The sequence below is a fragment of the Protopterus annectens genome, chromosome 6.part1 (genome assembly GCF_019279795.1).
Source record: "Protopterus annectens isolate FY-2018-M chromosome 6.part1, PAN1.0, whole genome shotgun sequence".
Taxonomy (NCBI): domain Eukaryota; kingdom Metazoa; phylum Chordata; order Ceratodontiformes; family Protopteridae; genus Protopterus; species Protopterus annectens.
This window is the reverse complement of record NC_056738.1, coordinates 378,871,119-378,887,465: the sequence shown is the minus strand read 5'-3', so window position 1 is coordinate 378,887,465 and position 16,347 is coordinate 378,871,119. Positions and strand designations below refer to the sequence as shown.

The following is a 16,347-nucleotide window of genomic DNA, read 5'->3' as shown; positions in this document are numbered from 1 at the left end:
ATGACAAGACCTTACAGGAATTGAATTATATTTTTGTCTCTCCTATTCCTAAGTATCAGAGGAATTATCCATTTAAATCTGCTTTTGTAAGCAGATAGCCTTATCCTCCTTGTAAAGGTAAGAAGGGTAATAGGCATGTACCCCCTGCTAAGTCTACTCAGACTCCCACTTCACAGAAGTCTCCTTTTCAAGACAAACTAGGTTCTATCAGACAATTTTGTTCCCCTTTTCTTGGGGCAGGTAACATTATCTGTTTGTCTGTCCTTGCCCCTTTCCAATTGATTAAGGGTCACTCAAGACTTTGGGTTCTGTTCATCATCTGCCAGAGACAGTTCTTGGTGTGGAAATCCCTTCCTCCTTTTCTGAGCATCCCTCAACCTACTCATGAACAGCTTCTTTTCTTTCCAGAACTGCTTCAGAACATTTTGGCACATGGCACCATTCAAAGGAAGGGAAAGGGTTTTAATCCAGGATGTTTCCAGTTCCCATGAAGGAAGGTACCTGGGGACCCATTCTATTTTTTTACTCAGTTCAATGCCCTTTTGAAAGTCCCTTCCTTTTTGGTGTTATCCCTTCAAACCCTGTTCCCTCCTCCTCCTCTTCCCTAGGCTTTCTAAGTATCCCTGCACCTCAAGGATGTTTATCTTCACATCTCGGTTCATCCCCTTTTCAGGAAGTTTTTGTTTCTCTGTTCCTTGCATTTTCAGTTCTTTACTTTGCCTTTGACCTTTCTACTGCCCCAAGGGTATTTACCAAATTCCTCACTCCTGTCCATAGCCTTTTGCGGGATGAGGGGTTCAAATCTTTCCTTAATCTGGACAACCTGCTGATTCAGGTTTCATCCCCCACAGTCTTGCTTCAGCACCTCCAGTTTATGGTTTATATCTTACAAAGCCTGGCGTTTACCATCAACTTCCAGAAATCAGTCCTGGGTCTGTCTAACAATCATGTTTTTGTCAGTTGCAGGAACCAGACCATTTCTGTGCTGGCATCCCTGTCTCCACCCAAGGATCAATCTCTCTCTTAATCACCTTTTTTCATTCTCTTCTTCCTTTGGCTTTAGTCACAGCCAAGGTTTTCTCAGGGTTCTAGGATTTATGGCTACCACTATTCCTATGCTGCCTGTAGCCAGAAGCCATATAAGAACTCCAATGGTTCCCAAAGTAAGTGTGGCTTCAACATTGCCATCCATGGTGTTTTCTAGTTCCTTTCCTTACATGTCTCAAACTTGAACTTCATTGGTGGATTATTCAGCTTTCTCTCAACCCAGGTCTTCATTTTTAACCCCATCCCATCTCAGGAGCATTTTTCATATGCTTCAGACAGAGGGTGGGGAGCTTCCTTTGGTTCCCTCAAGGTCCAGGGTCTCTGGCCTCCTCCTTCCAAGTTTCCTTTTTTAAGCTTTTGTACTCTCCCATATGTAAAGAGTACTGCAACACTGATAAGGGAGGTTGGCGTAATGGTTAAGGTGCTTACCTTAGAAACACAAGGTGCAGGGTTTGATACTGACATGGGGTAATTGGCTAGGCTTAAAATGGCCCATAAGGGTAGTTAGCCTAGTAGTAACCTATGAACCTATGAACCTATTATCACTACCACATTCTTTGATAGTCTATTCATTGGACCATTTTGTTATTCAGTCAAGTTACTTTTTAAAGAAATGTGATGGAAAATACCTGCTGCTGTTTGGCATTCATCCATTAGTGGAAACATCCTAATTGCACATTCCCACAAAAGTTAGATTTCTTATGCGCCTGTCATATTTACCAGCTCTTGTTTTATAAGATGAAGTTCACACTTGATAAAACACAATAATGTATCCTTTCTGTCCTGTTATGGCAGTTTTTTGAAGCTTGAACTCCCTTATATGGTTTAACCTCCTGTTTTGCCTGGATGTGACATACATGCACTATTGTTAAGGATGTGCTTGACCCCAGTCAGATGTTATACCTACAAAGAAAAACTCTAGCCAACAAGATTAAAATGTTTTTAAATAGTTTTCTTTAAGGAGTTTCTGCTATCATGCTGCAAGACCTGAAGCATCCATTGTCAAAGATTAGCTAGTGTGGTGGATGTTCATTTACCTTGTATGCTACTCTGAATGGATGGTCTGCTGAGGTGGAGCACTTGGGTATTATCCTTGAAAGTCTCAAGTTTGGGGAGCTGGGTGAAGACCTAACAGCAGAATGTGGATGTAGAATGCTGGGATGCAGTCCTCCCACAGGACACATGTAAGAAAATCTTGATATAAAAGTGTGGGCACTTATATTTTTGTAAATGTGGATATGAATGAATAGCCGCAATCTTGGCCCATGGAAGAGAACTAATAGGGACATTGCAGCATTGTTAGGAAATGTGTACAATGTTGGAAAAGGCTTTAAGTATGTATATGCAGAGCAAATGAACATTGTTACAGACTCGAGAAATGAAGATGTTTTCAGTACAAGTCACATCCACTGGCATTTTGGATGAAGTGTAGTTAACACACAGTTTATGTAGCATTAGTGTAGTGATTATCCACTTGCCTTGAGTTAAAACACTGAAGTATTCAGATGGCAATCAAAGGCAAGAAGTAAGGCTCTAGAAATGTTATCTTGCATTAAATCAAGTGAATGGTATGATGTGAGATAGTACTAAATAAAATTGTAGGTGTCATATAGATACATTAAGAAATTCCATACACTGAACTATGCTAGATTTGCATCCACTATCAAGAGTATTTACCTCATGGTGATAGTAATTCCTTGATCAACATGATGTCTCCATAACCGCATTGTGATGTGGTGTATGTAACTGTAGCTTGGCCATTTGAGTACCTGAGGTGCATCACATCTCCTATACTATGCTGTTTTTAGGTACAGACTAGAACACTGATGGGGGTGCAGTGGTAGGACTGTTGTGGGCCACTGTACCCAGGGACAATAATGTGTACCATGAGCATGCACCAGTTCTGTCCAGTGATTCTAAACATGTTAGCAAGTAGTTAAAGGGCATTGGCATGGGTATGTCTACACATGGCATATAATCTGATGTATGCCTCATAAGTGAGTAGCTTTGCTATGGGTTGACAGTGGGACACTATTTCCAGCACTTTTGGGGATGTTCCCACGTGAAAATGATGATCTGGGCAGTGAGAGCAATGTGAGCAAAAGTTGTTGATGGGTTTGAGCAAATTAATTTGCTGTGAAGTTTACTAAGGGTGGTGCAAACTTTGTCGGCATATAATATAAGAACCTGAAAAAGAAACACTTATGCCTGCATCTGAAGAATCTTTTCTGCCAGTTGAATTGTGCAATTTTGTAGTGGTTTGTGTGGATGAGGAGAGTCTATCTACTGTTAAATCCAACTTACATTTCAAGAAATTTGTGTACAAATTCATCTCACATCAGCAGCTATTTCTGATTACTTGGCTGTCCTACACTGACTGTATCTTTAGGCTTCTCACATGACACTTCTTATGGAATATGGCTTTGCTGCACCACTTCATTAAAGGACTAGCAATGGTGGTCCATACTTCATTTACTAGTATGGCATACATGTACCATCTGAGCTGGAATGGCAGAATTTGCTTTATTTTGTCTTTGCCATGTGTGGCTATTGTTAACAATTGTGCTTTGCCCTGTGTGGCTATTGATAGCAGTTATGCTTTGCCCTTTATTTCCAGAGTTGCATATGCTGTTCAAGGGGGTATTAAGGCCAGCATTGCCATATTTAGTGATGACAGGTAGGCCACATACATATGTCATTGTTGCTGTGTTTGGAGTTTGGAAATTTGTGCTGTAGTTTTATTTAAATTTTTTATTTTAGTTTTTTAACCATGCAAGTGGGCTGGTATAGGAACCTTTTAGCCACTATCTGGAAAAAAAACTTAAAAACAAAAAATATTGATAAAAAAAACACAATTAACATAATCATTTGACTATCTATAAAGAGCAGCTGTACCAGCTTTATGATATAAATTGCATTGGTATAGTAGTAGAGAATGTTAGAACAAGACTATATTTGCATACTACAGCTGAGCCTGCAAGGGTGAAACAAAAACAAAAAAGTGTAGATAGGCTGAGGTGTAAAGATAAGGAAACCTTGGGGAAAGTAGAGAGGTGAATTAATGAGTGTAGCACTTTAGTGCAACATTTAACAGCTATTTACATATTACAGAAGTCAGTTCTACAGACTTGGAAAATACTGAGTAATGGCGGATGATAAGTGTGAACTTTCCAGAACCAAAAGAAGAAATTAGCCTGATTCTCTAAAGAAGGTGATAAATAAATAAAAGCAAACTTGCTGCTAAAGGTGGACCCACAACAAAAACGGTTACTGAAGAGCAAAAACGTAGGTGAGCCACCACAGTAACCAAATCAGAAGTAAAAACAAATCAAAAATATGATTATCTTTGGTTAGTGCTTTCACGGGATAACAGCTTCTTCAGACCCCCACCCAAAAAAAAAAATAAAAGCAGAAAGCGCTAACCAATAAAGATGATCATCTTCTTGATTTACTTTATTTTTGCTTCTGATTTGGTGACTGTGGTGGCCGACCTACATTTTTGCCTTTCTCTAAAGAAGGTGCAGGTATATTCTGCCACCTGGTGTACCTTATTATTTTTTTTTTTTTGAATTGAGAAAAAATTATCCAAAGCAGTGATTTCCTTTGGGTAAACTGTTCCAGGATACAGGAGCCAGTTTATAAAATGTTCTTTCCCATGTAGTTTAATTTGAGAGATGTTTGAGCACAGATTATAGGAGTTGCCTTGTATTTAATAGTTAGGTAGAGGAAGACATAATCTTTCCTTGAGTAGCTTGAATATGAAAGCATTGAGTAAGTAGCTCTGGCAGTGATTGGCTGCCAGTTGGCCTTTTTTTTATTGATGCACAGTGGTGTTCATTTGCATTTTGTAAGTGGATAAATCTGAGCATTTTCCTTTCTGTAGTTTGGCGTAAGGAATTGTTCTTCTCTGACATTGGGGCAATAATAGGTAAAGACTGCACAAGTCTAGATATAAGAACAATGACAGCAATAGCTTGCCATGCCTCAAGGTTAAGTATGTTGGAGATGCTGTATACTGCTTTAAGCTGCCATAGGATTTCATTGGTAATGTTTTTGCTATGTTTTTGGAAGGACTGTCTAGGGCTGCCTGACTTCAGGTTGTAATATTACAAGAGGACATGTATACATGCATTTGTCCAAATAGATTTAGGTGTCTGCAATCTACTGTTAAAAAAAAAAAATGTGTGTGAGAGATACTTCTAGACGAGATAGACTTGAGTTTATTCCATTAGGCAATTTAGCATAGCTAGCTGTTAAGAGTTATGAGGGTATCACAATGGCATTACAAGCTAGTACAAAGTAACCATAGGTACATCAAGATGGTATAAAGCTTTCTGATTACAAGCAAGAAAGTAGTATATGGTCTAATTAAGACTCACCCTGCTTCTCATACTTTTTGTACTATTCTAAAACTATCTGAGGTACACTTGATAAATGTCTTAACACATAAGTTGTATTTACAGTCAGTACAATTTATTTATTTCTATAAAGGAGTATAATAAAATTTGATTTGAACTGTTTCATGTGCTTTCTCCCTTTTAGGTTGAAACAATCCATGATTTTTGTCATTTATCAGTTCTTAATTTCCTTTGTCACATGTCTGTGTTACTAGGCTACAGAATTCAAAACAAGCTGTGCTCCAACATAAACTTATGTTTTCTTATCAGCACAAGTCCTTGGTCTTGGTCTTGTCAGAGCTTGTTCTTGCACAAGTGTATTCAGTTACGTCCCAAAGATTCTGTCTAACTGAAATGCATGTTTTGTAAAATATATCTACACATGTAAAGAAAAAAAGAGCATCAGTAAGGATCCTGGAAAAATATATCCAAGCGTCTAACATCCTCCATGTTTGTTGTCCCTCAGCCCCAGCAACCTGTATGACTGGCAGTGTACCCACATGTGTACAAGTGTGTGTCTTCATGTTACGTTTGTTGTACAAATGGTGGTGTACTTTAGCAGTGCATATTTACTTGTTGCTGTTGCCCTGTATGATGTATAGTATGCATAGTTTACTCACCATTCATTGAATGTTCGGCCCTTTCAATGGTTTGGTGCATGTCTAAGTGCTCAGTATGGAATCTGCATTGTAGTAGCACAGCACAGTTGTACAGTTGTATAGTGCTTGCTTCTGTTACCTCCATTGCTGCTTGATAGTCCACCATACATGGAATTCAGTGCCATTTGTGAGATGTGTCATGAGGGATGCATCTTTATTGACATTAAATGCTATCTTTGTTGGTGGCTGTGCTGCATTCTGCTTTGAACAGACTCTTATTGTGTGGCATGACATGAGGCAAATTCTGCTGGCCTATTTCAGGGCTATACTATAGGTACCTGTTTGAGGCATGTAGGTGACTGAGCCTTGTTTTTCTGGAGGCCGAGTTTTCTCTGTGCAGTTCTTTGTGTGTCCTTTTTGTATCTGTACTCTGGAGATGTTGAATTAGATTTATTTAACCATAGCTTTAGTGGGTAGGTATGTGTGTCATATGTACACCACCTCCTTTGCTGTCATCTCAGTGGCATTATGACATTTCCTATACCATGTTGGTAAGCTCTACTTTATTGAGATGGTCCTAAATGTCTACTAGCTGTATTAGTCAAACAGTTCATTCTCATTTGCAAGGTGATGGTAATATACGCACATTCTGTGATATTTGGCTTTCACATGCATGGTGACGATGTTATTGTGCACACCTTCTGCAGTGTGGAATTCACTTTTGGGATGATATTGGGGAATAAGTACTCCTGTACATCAGCAGCTTACGGTTGATGACTGCATGCATTGCTCAAAATGCAGCTGCCTTTGAAATAGCTACATGATGATTTTTTTTTTCTGATTTAGCAGAGTATACAGTTGTCTTTGTTATTAGTAAGATCTGAAGTTTGTGGTTCCAATAAAAGTAATACACTGTGGCTGGTATACTGCTTTCCTGAGGTACAGTCAGCCAGCAGGACATTTGAGCCAGAGTTTAATTTTGCCTGATTTGTTGACAGCTTAGGTGCATATTAAAGATTCCATAGGAAATTTTAACGTAAAACACGAGTGTCACTGATATTCTAGCTGAAATCTCATTGTGTTTATATATCACAATGGTCCCCTTTTTAAAAGTGTCTGCGTGGTGAAGAAAATTAGATAAATATACCTGCACATAAATGTCCCCATTTGCTAATGTTTTTTTCTGCTGCCAAGATGCAGGTTGCTGCAATGTCCTTGTTTTCTAGTTGGATAAGGTGTCCGTGCTGTCCAATAGGTATAAGATTCACATAACAGATCACATGCATGCTGTGGAATATATCTGCTAACACTTAAACAGTACAGAAGCTGCTCTTCAGTCAGTCATACAAAGCTCTGCCATTCAGGCAATTTTCATCTGCCTAGCGCTTTGATTTGGTGTGGCAGTGCCACTCAGCATGTTATTCATATGCCATTGAATTACTATTGTGAAATTAAATGTGGTGCCATCAGTGTAGGCCCATGCCTTTTAGCCCGTTGTCTTGTTCAGTACCATTTGTCCACCGTTAATTTTGACTTTTTTTATTTATTATTATAGACTACACATGGAGGACAGGGCTGGGTTTGTGACATTTTGCATGCTGCATATTCTGTTTTGCATTAATGTGTTACTTATTTTTTTTTCTTTGGTTTGGTTTATTTAGAGAAATGGGTAATACCAAATTTGATAAATGGTGACATGTATAACTAAAATCTGTCACAACACAAAGCATGCCTCTACTTTGTGTAAGTTGTTCATGAGTCATAGTCAGCAGTGCAACTAATTTGGGTAGGGTTAACATGTTAGTGAAACGAACATGTATTTGTTGTACTCGGTTATATTCACACAGTAGCTAAGTTTGCATAAGCTGCCCATGTTTCATGCCCAAGTGATAATGTTCATATTGCTTTATATGTAAAAGACCATAAAGTAATGATGCATGTTCTGGGCTGAAACAGATTAAGATGAAGGAAACTGGCCACATAGGTAATTTAAAGGAAATAATTTGAAGGGAAGGCTTCAGATTGTAATACCAAAATGTGTTCTTATTGCAGTATGTGTGGTGCCTTTCATTATGCTTTTTCTTAAATTTTGCAGGTTATCACTACATCTGCCTGAGAAATGAAAGTAACCAGCCCCTGGTGCTCCCTGCTTTGCTTGTGTACACTGAAGCTAAAGATTATATCCCTGATGCTCATCAAGGTAACCATATGTAGCTTTCTACCTTCTTGTTCTTGGATACACATACAGTTTTTGTCCAAAACTTCCATTGATTCCCTTAACATTGTCCTGTGGACCTATTGCCTAGATTAATTTAACAGTGGTAACTGATAATGTGGAATGTTAATGGGCTAGCTGTTTTTCAGTCTCGCTTTAAATTTACAGCATATTAAATTGACATGTTATACTGTACTGGATTTTGATTGGTTATTTGCCACGTGTTGTGCTCTTGTAAATTTTCACCATATTAAATTGACTTGTTTTAGTAGATTCTGATGTCATGTTTTCCTATAGGTAAAAATGTTTATGGAATTAAATGTGTTGAATTGAAATTAATGTGTAAAACTGATCATCCATCCAAGATATGGCCATTACCTTTGCAAAGTAAATATCTTCTTCTGTTTAAATAAAAATGTCCAGTTTTTTGACTGTCATACTGTCCCTACTCAAATCTTCACAGCCGTAAGTAAAATTATTTTAAGTGAAAAAGATCATGTTACTTAAATACAGTTGACTATCGCAGTGTCTCTTCTCACCAGAAATACCAGGTACATTTTATGGCAATATTGTAACTTTTGTCATGGGTAGAAGGTGACAGCTGTCCCCCTCTGCATTACTCCTGTCAAATAATATATTACATGCTGTAGAAATTTTTGGCACCTTGAACAATGCCTATGGTTGGTCATTAACAAAGGAATATTATTGGAAACTGTCCTATAGAACCAGTCTGCCATTTGTTTAAAGGTTGGACATTAGTTGCATTAATTTTTGCCTCAAGCCCTAACAAGTAACTTTGTGCATAGTGTTGGGGGTGTGAGCATCATTTCTTCTGTTAGGAGGACCTGCTTTGTTTTATCTTTTATGTCGATGTATAGGGTGCTTCATAAGGCCCCAGTGGGGATGGCAAGATTATGTATTATGTTGAAGACCCCTCTGTGACCATAGCAAATGCAGTTTCCTCCCTGCAGTGTGTAATGGCAGGAGTTGTAATATGCTTTCTGTTTCTCCTGATCTTTGTGCCATCATGGTAAAGCATTGCTGCTAGCCTGACAAGTATACAATTTTTTGCTTCATTTTGAAAGATTAATAGTACAAGTTGTCTCTGAAGATGCTGAGCATCTTTACATAGTTTAGTGGTGGTTCCTTCTGCACAGAACATATCACAACGTCTGATATTTTCTCTTTGGGCACTGCCAAAAAACTTTCTAATAGTTTATTCAGGAAGCAAATCTGGAATTATTTTGTTTCTGTGCTAGATTTCAGGTTTGCTTTAATTTTCTCTGAATCATTTCTATTTTTGGAATACACTGCATTTCACAAGATGTGTACTTAATTCAACAGGAGATGGGAATGTTTTTTTTTTCTTTTCTTAAAGAAGTGTTTTTAGCCCAGCCCTGTGCCACAGAGGGATAATAGCCTTACTACAGCCCAGGCAACTAGAGCTTGAGTAGTGGCTGTGGCATTGAGAGGTCAACATCAACTTGCCCATCCCAAGAGGAGGTAGGCGCGTAGTCCGACTCTACTGCTGACCCCCTGTCAGTGATGTAGGGGAATGGCAGGAAGCAGTCATGAGCGGTATGTTGACATATGCCACATAATCAGGGAGTTTCTTCTGGTGTCTTGTAGCACATGTATGGAATGTCTGTAGACAGTGGCACTTGGGTCAGGCACCAGCTACAGCAGGACAGAGGTTTAGGTGCAGGTTGTCTGTCAACTCTGGGTTTGACTACTGTCTTGCACCTACCCCTTACTTCATGGGGGAAGTGAACTACATAAAGTGTGTGTGGTGAGATGCAAAATAGTATTTTTGTGATTTAAATTTTTCAAGTTTGTCTTTGTTCTTTTTAATGACAGTATTTTTTTTTTGTGTGTATCTGTAATATGAATATATTATATGTACACACACACTCACACATATGGGTCTATGTCGCTTGAGTGCTCATTTGATTGAATCCCAAATGGTGGAACTCATTTGACTGAAAACATATTTGACAGAAAAGTATCGAAGGTTCTAAAAAGTCTGTCATGATGTCATTTCTTATCATAGGAAATATTAGGGAAGGGAGTCTAGCAGAGTGTGTGGTAATTGCAGTGGTTAGTTTCATGTTGTACCCCCAGATCTGTAGTTGCTTGTTTGTACTTTGGCTGTGATTCACTTTGTGATTTTTTTTCTTTTCTCTGCAGTTTTACAACCATGGAGTTAGTATATATAAGTGTGTGTGTGTGTGGGGGGCTTGCCCTCCTGCAGAAAAAAAAAATTGATGGTATATTTACTGTGGAGATTTTCAGTCAAATGGATTCGACCATTTGGAATTCAGTCAAATGATATAGACCTACACACACACACACACTCTGTGTAACCCATTTGCTGTGGCCTGGGCTGGGAGCGAATGAAATGATCGTGGCCGTCATCCTCAGTGTAGAACAAATGAGCCCGTTGGGTGGCAGACATGTGGAATTATTGGTTTAGGGACAGGTGAGTCAAAAAGAAAGCCCAAAGGTTATTGTATAGTCATATTTTGAAGAAAAGAAACATGCTGCCTGACTGTATGGAATAGTTAAAGAAGCAGGCGTATGATCGAAGTAATCTGCTGCAATTGAATGTACAAGTGATGGTAAGTGTCAAAAACAAGATGATTTATTATTGGGAGATGCTGCACCCCACCCAGTTTCATGTCCTCTATAGTAAGGTCAGATCACAAAGCGGTCTCCTTTGAAATAAAAATTGATTCTGGAACCCAAGTAAAGCCTGTTAACAGTTCAAAACTATTCCAAGGCAAATTACCTTTTATTAAGAGATAAGTTCTCAAACGTCCATGCCCTCCAAATTATATAACAGGAGCCTATGCGAAATTGCCCACAAAAAGTCTGTGCAAGTATGTCAGTAGCTGCATACATGCTGCTGTACATTCAAGAAGTTAGCCAAAATTCAACTGTAAAAGCAAATCACCCTGTTGATGGAATACCAGATTAAACTGATTGTAAAAATCATAGCTAAAATTAGGAATGGTAACACCCAAAAGGATAAAAACTGTCTCATCAAGCTAAGTAGATAACTAAGAGGGCTAATTAAGTCCAAGAAAGCCAACTTTGAGGTAAAGATAGCTTCCCAGACCAAGGACAACCATAAGGCCTAAAAACTTTCTTAAATCAAGTAGATAAACAAACCAGAAACTAGGTCTGCTATATCGGAACAAAAAATTCCTAACCCCTGAATCTAGACTTACCCTGGGCCAGGCACTCCTCCTCCCCTCCCTCTTATACACCCATAGCCGGCCTTAGGCATAGGCCAACTAGGCAGCTGCCTAGGGCACCGCTGTAGCGGGGCATTTTTTCAGTGTTTATTTGGTGTAAGTAGACCAGGATAGAGGCACCAGGTGGTGTGGTGGGGGGCACCGTGGAGCCCTTTTGCCTAGGGCACCAGTCGACCTAAGGCCGCTCCTGTATACGCCGCCCCAATTCTTACCAGTATCCAAGCCTCCACTCTAAACAAACTGCAAGAGACTTACCATAAAATAGCCAGATTCATTACTAACTCCCCATACAACTCACACCACTGCATTTCTTTACTCTCTTCAATGGCTTGAACTTCCCCAGATGTCCTTCAAGGATGCATCTGCAGTCATAACATATGGGTTGTCCTGCCTCAGGCAGCCCTTCGGTCGGCCGGATTCCAAAGTCTGGGTCTGGCCTCGGCTGATGTCGCACCTTCCCCGACGTCAGAGCGTCTGGGGTATAAAAGCATCAGCCGACGCCATTTTCCTCAGTCTTTCTTGCCGCGCGGTGCCCGAAGCAGAAGCTGTTCGCAAGTGCCAGTCGGTCAGATCCAGTGATTTCAGCTACCGAAGACTTTGAAAAAGCTAAGTACCCCGTTGGGGACTCTTTCTTGCTTCAGCCGATGTCAGATAAAGTAAATAATTGTTTAACTTGTGGGAAACAAATACCTCATAAAGATTTCCATTCCTACTGCCTTCCTTGCTTAGGCCCAGACCACGACGTATCGTCCTGTTCAGCCTGTGCTTCCTTCAACCGCCGAACTCTTAGACGTCGGTCGGAGTTTGCAGAGGAATTTTTTGGGGCTAGTTTTGCATATAAAATGCCGTCGGAGACTCCGACATTACATTTGGTGAAAAAACGGAAGGACAAGGACCGACACTCGCGGCCCGCGGTTTCGGCTGAAACCACGGTAAAGCCTACCACGAGTGTCTCGGTTTCAGCCGAAACCGAGTCCTCGGAGATTCCTTCATCCGAATCCACTCAACCAACCACCGCGGCCCGGGAGGCCCCGGCTGAGTCGGCTACCGAGCTACCTACCGAAACCAGTGTCCAGGATATGTCCGACACCATTCCTTTGGACATATCTACTCCTGCACGTGGGGCAGCTAGGCCCCCTGCTTCCATGTCCATTAAGGCCTTCTCCAGGGCTAAAGCTGCTAAACTTTCTAAGGCTTTGCCTCCCAAGACTATCTCCCAGAGGCCTTCCTCTAGTACTCAGATCCTCAGCCTTGCAGAGGACCTTATTTCCTTAATTAGAGGTTCACAACCTCACCCAGACAGGGCCTCTCACCCTCCACCAGACAAAAGGCCCAGGATTGAGCCTTCTGACCCACACTCTTCAGATGAGTCCACGGATGGTTCTGAGTTGTCAGACCACCAGGAGGAGGCTTATTCGCCCTATGAGGATTCTGATGCTGAAGAATCTATCCCTTCGGCCTCCCCTCCTGAAGAGTTTTCCTTTGGTGAGACTCTACACTCCATGAGAGAGCATTTTCAATGGCAAGGTCAGGAATTCTCTGATTCTAGAAAAAGATTAAGGACCTTTTTACATTTGCCTCAGCATAGGCCCTTGGCTATACCTCCTGTTTTGAATGTAATTGATGATGTGTACAATGATGTCAGTACAGCCCCTGATACTCTCCCCCCCGGCCCCTGCCAAACCTGATAGATACTACTGGGTCCTGGATTCTCATTTCCATCTGTATAAAGCCCATTCTGCAGACCCAGAAACTATTACTCTGGGCCCTAAAGGGGTTGCGGCTGCCACTGCCAAAAATCCTCTACCTTCTGAAAGAGAGTCTAGAGCTTTAGAGAGATAGGGAAAGAAGGTATATACTTCAGCAACTCTTTCCGTCAGGGCACTAAATTGTCAATTTCATATGATACAGTACCAAGAGTATTTGTTAGATGAACTGAACAAGAAGCTTTCTTCTCCTGAGCCCCTTGACCGTAAATCCCTTCAGGATTTGGTACACAACTCACAGCAGGTTAGTAATCATTTCTTAGTGTGGTTATGATGCATTGGAGGCTTCATTTAGGTCAGCTATGACTGGGGCAGTTATTCGTAGGCATGCCTGGCTGAAGGAACAATCTTTGCCAGACCATGTTAAAGCTAAACTCCTGGATGCTCCAGTGGAGAAACAAAATTTATTTGGCTCCTCTGCTCAGGAGGTCTTAAAGTATGAAGAAAAGGCAAAATCTGTGCAAACAGTTAAGGATTTCCTACAAGTACAACCACCGAGATTTAGCAGAAACTGGCCTACTAAGAATTGGTCCTTTCCAGACTCGGACAGAGCCCAGAGAGGCAGGAACAGACGCCCCAGAGGCAGAGGCCAATCTAGGGGCTCTTACAGAGGCCGTCAGTGGCAACCTGCCAACCAGAGAGGTAGTGCAACAGCAGCAACAACAACTACTACACCAGGACAGGCTCAATGACTTTACTCTGATTCCGCCCACCAGGGCTCAACTGGAAGCACCCTTGGGCGGAAAGCTTGCTTTATTCTCAAAAAATTGGCATTATATTACAAGGGACACATGGACACTGCAAATAATAGACAAAAGATACAGGTTCCACTTCCACACTTTGCCAAAAAGAAACGGAATGCCAAACCTACCACCAAATCAGAGGGCAGAGGCTTTAAAGCAGATCAACAACTTGCTTCAAATGAAAGCTATAGAAAAAGTACCACTTTCAGAACAAGGCCAAGGATTTTACTCCAGACTATTCCTTGTACCAAGAAAAGAAAATCAATGGAGGCCTATTCTCGACCTGTCCGCACTGAATACTTTCCTCATTGTGCCAAAATTCAAGATGCTGACCCTACAGCAACTTCTTCCCATGTTGGGCAAGAGGTCTTGGCTGGTGACTCTAGATCTCAAGGAGGCATACCTGCACGTCCCTATTCGACCAAACTGCAGAAGACACCTCAGATTTCTTGCAGGATCAGAGCATTATCAATTCTCAGCATTGCCCTTTGGCTTATCTACTGCGCCCAGAGTATTCACGAAATGCCTGGCATCAGTAATTGCACACTGCAGACTTCAGGGGATTCAAATCTACCCTTATCTGGACGACTGCCTTATACAAGCGGACAACAAGGTAAATTTGATAAAAGACTTGGCCTATGCCATCCGCCTACTACAGGCATTGGGATACACAGTCAACATCCAAAAATCAAGACTGGTGCCATACCAAAGGATAACCTTTCTGGGTGCGGATCTAGACACAACCACCCAAATGGCCTTTCTCACAGAAGAAAAACAAAAACAACTTCCAGATTACTTCATGAATCTGACAAGACAAGCTCAGCTTACTGCAAGGAGAATCCTGCAGGCCCTGGGTTACATGGCATCCTGCATAATTCTGATACCACAGGCCAGGCTGCATATGAGAAAATTACAATGGTATCTAAGGAGTGTATGGTCTCAACACAGTCACAGTTTGGAAACTTTGATACCAATCATTCCTTGCCTTCAAAAGGAATTCCTGTGGTGGGCTCAGGCCTGCCAGTCCAACAGAGGGTTGCCTTTCAACAAACCAAGAACAAAACAAACCATCACCACGGACGCTTCAGACCAAGGATGGGGAGCACACATAGAGGACAAATGTATCCAAGGCCTATGGTCTCAAAGACAGCTACACATGCACATAAACCAAAAGGAAATGCTGGCAGTGATGCATGCAATCGAGGCTTTCAAACCCTTCCTCCATCAAGGCCACCTGTTAAAAAGGACAGACAACACCACGGTCATGTGGTACATAAACAAGCAGGGAGGCACACACTCATACCCTCTATGCCGGCTGGCTATGAATCTATGGGAGCTATGCCTGAAACTCAATATCCAACTGCAGTCCTAGTTCGTGCCAGGAAAGGAAAATACACTGGCAGACAGCTTAAGCAGAACTACCATGGATGCACACGAATGGATGCTGCACCCAGACATCTTCCAACTCATAACAAAGGCATGGGGAACGCCGGAGATAGATCTATTCGCATCCCCCCTCAACCATCAACTGAAGACATTCTGCTCAAGGACATACCACCCACAAGCATGGAGGGTGGACTCTCTCTCTTTCAGCTGGAAAGCTCTAAAAGTATATGCCTTCCCACCTCTCCCTTTAATGTACAAGGTTCTACTGAAGATCAGGGAGGAACAGCCAAGAGTGATTCTGATAGCTCCAGACTGGCCAAGGCAACACTGGTATCCACTATTGAGGAGCATGTCACGGGCAAAACCATGGCCTCTCCCCCTCTGGCTTCCTCTTCTGACGCAGAACAATTTCAAGATCATGCATCCCAACTTAAAAACATTGCAGCTAACTGCCTGGAAAATCCCTTAAAACCAAAACAAAATGTTTTATCACAGACAGTGAAGGACATTATCATGGAAGCTCGCCGGCCTTCCACAAGGAAGACATGCTCAGCTAAATGGAAAAGATTTTTCATCTGGAACACATCAAAAGGCTTAGATATGACAGTGGCAAACATGACACATATTCTGGAATACTTAGCAGAACTGTTCCACAATGGCCTTTCCTATTCCTCCATTAAGATTCATGCCTCAGCAATTTCAGCAGAATACAATTTGGATCCACCTATCTTCTCACACCCTCTACTCAAGCAATTTCTGAGAGGGATCAAAAATATCAAACCTCCAAGAAAGCCCCCTTTACCTGCTTGGGATCTCAACTTTGTCTTGGAGAAACTAACACTTCCTCCCTTTGAACCAGCAGCATCAGCGGATCTCCAGTTTCTGTCTTGGAAAACTGCATTCCTTCTGGCAATAACTTCAGCAAGAAGAGTATCCG

The 16,347-nt window shown here is 41.3% G+C and overlaps 1 protein-coding gene across 2 annotated transcripts in view; it reads left to right on the top strand.

Moving 5' to 3' along the window:
- Window positions 1–16,347, top strand: part of PLCB3 (phospholipase C beta 3) — a 2,354,563-nt gene that overhangs the window by 1,962,722 nt on the left and 375,494 nt on the right. For both annotated transcript variants that reach the window (XM_044075790.1, XM_044075791.1), the window contains exon 23: window positions 8,139–8,243. In XM_044075790.1, the coding sequence (XP_043931725.1) occupies window positions 8,139–8,243 (105 nt within the window). The remainder of the gene's footprint in view (window positions 1–8,138; window positions 8,244–16,347) is intronic.